Raw genomic sequence first — 2,738 nt, 5'->3', positions numbered from 1 at the left:
CTGACTGAATTTTGTACCTCTTTACAGAGAGTTGCAGAACTAAAAGGCACAAAGCAGACAGCAACTGGTTCAGCTGCTAGCACATCATCTCATCCTGTCAAGAGAAAAACTGTTGACACAGAAAATACAGAGTTAAAGAGAGTAAAAGGTAAGGAGAGAAAAATACTTCTCAGGCACTTGCCAGCATCTAGTCATTTCACATCTTCAGTGGTTTTGGTTTGTTCTTTTTTTCCCCATGGAAGTGAGTGTGAATACACAAGACCATTGAGTTAACGTCAGCCTGTTGCTGCTGAAAAGAGAAAAAGTCAGTCTTGCTCTTTCTCTGTGAGGTCCCAGATAAGGAGAAAACTGCACTTCTGGTAGTTTACCTAGTTTTCTTCTGAGTTATTGGGTTAAATTAAATCATGGAGCTGTGGGCCTGGTCCAAACAGAAGCAGAAACACTGTAAGTTAAAAACTAGAAGTACTTGCCCAGAAGTGGTGTTATTCCTTTTCAGTGCAATCAATGCACTGATTTACATCAAACCACGCGTGAAAGGTCATGCTGAAGGAAAGACAGTTAATTTTTTTCCCTTGGTGCTACTAAACATACAAATATCGGAAAGTGTGCATTTGCGGACTTGCTGCTGTAGTAGGAGTCTGTTTGAGGGATATTTCTTCTAAAAGCATGGATTGTAAGAAGTGACTCTTGGCTGTTACACAGGTACAGACGAAAAGCCACAAACCTCTGCATCTGGGTAAGTAGATCTTATTAAGTACGAGTTTTTTGTAACTGTACCAGCTGCTGTGGTCTCACCCTGTTCTTCCTCGTCTCTCCTTCCCAGCCAAGGGTAAAGATTCAGAGAATCAGCAGATCCCTGCTTCTGCTCATTTTCTAACATGGGTGTATATTCTTGAGCGTGGTAGCATCTTCTTCAGTGCAGATGAGGAAATCACGGTATTAATTCTAAAGTCTCTGATAAAACAGGAATTTTTTTACTATTGCTATCAGACTTTTAAGGATGAATATGTGGCTGTGTTGCACAGTCTGCTAGAATGGAAACATCTAGGTTGTGGCGTGCCCTCTCACCTCTCATGCTAATGTACTGCAGAAGAGATGGTAGTCTGAATTTACGCCAAATTTTAAATGATACTTGTTCACAAAAACTACTAACAAAAGTCATCAGTGGATCTTTATTAAGGTGTTTTTTGTCACTTAAAATTCATGTAAATGCATATCATGCAGTTGGACTCTCATAGATATAGGAGTGTATTTGACTTCAGGGGATTGGGTTAAGCATCTTACTGCTGCTAAAGATTTGGACATCTTTGTGGGGTTGGTGGCTGTCACACGAGGCCTGTAGGTCCCCTGTACACTTCTTCACAGGGTAAATTATCTTGCATCGATACTATGTGCAGTTACCTTGACAGTAGAAGACCCTTACCTTGAAGAAATTTGAGAGGTTTGTTTGTTATTAAACTGATCAGTATGATTATTTTAAAATATAACCTGGAAAAATGTTAGCAATGGATTTTCTCATTGCTGAGCCCGTGTGGCTCTGAGCTGCAGTTCTGAGCAGCAGTAGGTACCCAGAATACTAGTTGTGCCATACATGAAGGTTCTCAAGGTTTACATGACATTGGTATGACTGCTGAGCAGTGAGTTTTGTATTTAATGTGTTCGCAGCATATGGACAGATGCAAATAACTTTGAATGTGGAAATAAAACTGAGCTGCCATTCCTCCATGTCCTCTTTGTTATGGGATGTTTTTATTAATGTTCCTGATACTGAATTAACTTGAGCATTGCTGGGAAACTCTAAATGAAAGCAACAATTACGTGCTGCCTTTGGACAGCGGTTATGTTGGTAGCTGCACAGTTTGGGGTATTGGTATTGCTCACAGATTGAACAGGCTTCGGATGCTGGACTGTCACTGAGCTTTGTGAAGATTAAAATAGTTACATCCTGTGTTCTTTGCTAGACTACCAGCAGATTTTTTTGATGAAAAGAAGCAAGATAGTGCAAACGAACAGCTTTCGAAGGGTCCAGGTCCCAGTTTATTGTCGGGAAATTATGACGATGATGATGATGATGAAGAGGAACAAGATCAGTCAAACTCATCTTCTGTTGCGCATAAAACTGAAATTCCACCTCCAGCTCAAGAAGTAATAGCTAATTCTCTGCCTGCAGGTAATGCTGACTGCAATAGTAAGTGATTCAGTAAGGAGAAGCTGTGTTTTCACAGATGATGGAAGGGTTTTCATTCTAATTGTTGCTATTAGCTGGTTAGGATGTGTAATATTAGAAGTAGAGAGAGGATATTCTTTACTAGTTTGTTATTGCATGATGTTTTCTCAGCGTTCTTATTGATTTTATGTTCTAATTGTTCGAGGCTGTCAAGTAAAATAATATCTGGCTGTTCTTCCCGTGATTCAGTAAGGTATTAATTGAAATTCCTGTCTAGTCAGAATTTTACAAAGAAGCTCGAACAGTTACTCTTCTTGTTCATAGGCTTCTGTCCTTTCTTATAGACTTCTTTGACAGCAAAACTACACCTGCTCCTATAGTTCCCCATTCGGGATCTATACAGAAAGCAGAGATACAAGAGAAGATAGTGGAAAGGTAAGCAGTCCAATCAAGTATTGATAGATTTGGGAATTGTAAAGAAACATTCTTCCAGGAAATACAAGCTGTGTTCACTTGGAAATCTGTCATATGGTTAACTTGTGTTGGGAATAGTTGGTATGCATGTCAGCCT

The 2,738-nt window shown here is 39.6% G+C and overlaps 1 protein-coding gene across 1 annotated transcript in view; it reads left to right on the top strand.

The window, feature by feature from the left end:
• Positions 1-27: 27 nt before the first annotated feature.
• ZNF830 (zinc finger protein 830) overlaps positions 28-2,738 on the top strand; it is a gene marked incomplete at its 5' end in the record, with an annotated part of 10,109 nt that continues 7,398 nt past the window's right edge. The window contains 4 exons of the mRNA XM_010131261.1: positions 28-148; positions 703-736; positions 1,962-2,170; positions 2,512-2,602. Coding sequence (XP_010129563.1) covers positions 28-148; positions 703-736; positions 1,962-2,170; positions 2,512-2,602 — 455 coding nt within the window. The remainder of the gene's footprint in view (positions 149-702; positions 737-1,961; positions 2,171-2,511; positions 2,603-2,738) is intronic.

This window comes from Buceros rhinoceros, unplaced genomic scaffold, assembly GCF_000710305.1.
Source record: "Buceros rhinoceros silvestris isolate BGI_N320 unplaced genomic scaffold, ASM71030v1 scaffold570, whole genome shotgun sequence".
Taxonomy (NCBI): Eukaryota; Metazoa; Chordata; class Aves; order Bucerotiformes; family Bucerotidae; genus Buceros; species Buceros rhinoceros.
The sequence above is the reverse complement of the archived record's forward strand: the minus strand, read 5'-3'. Positions and strand labels throughout refer to the sequence as shown.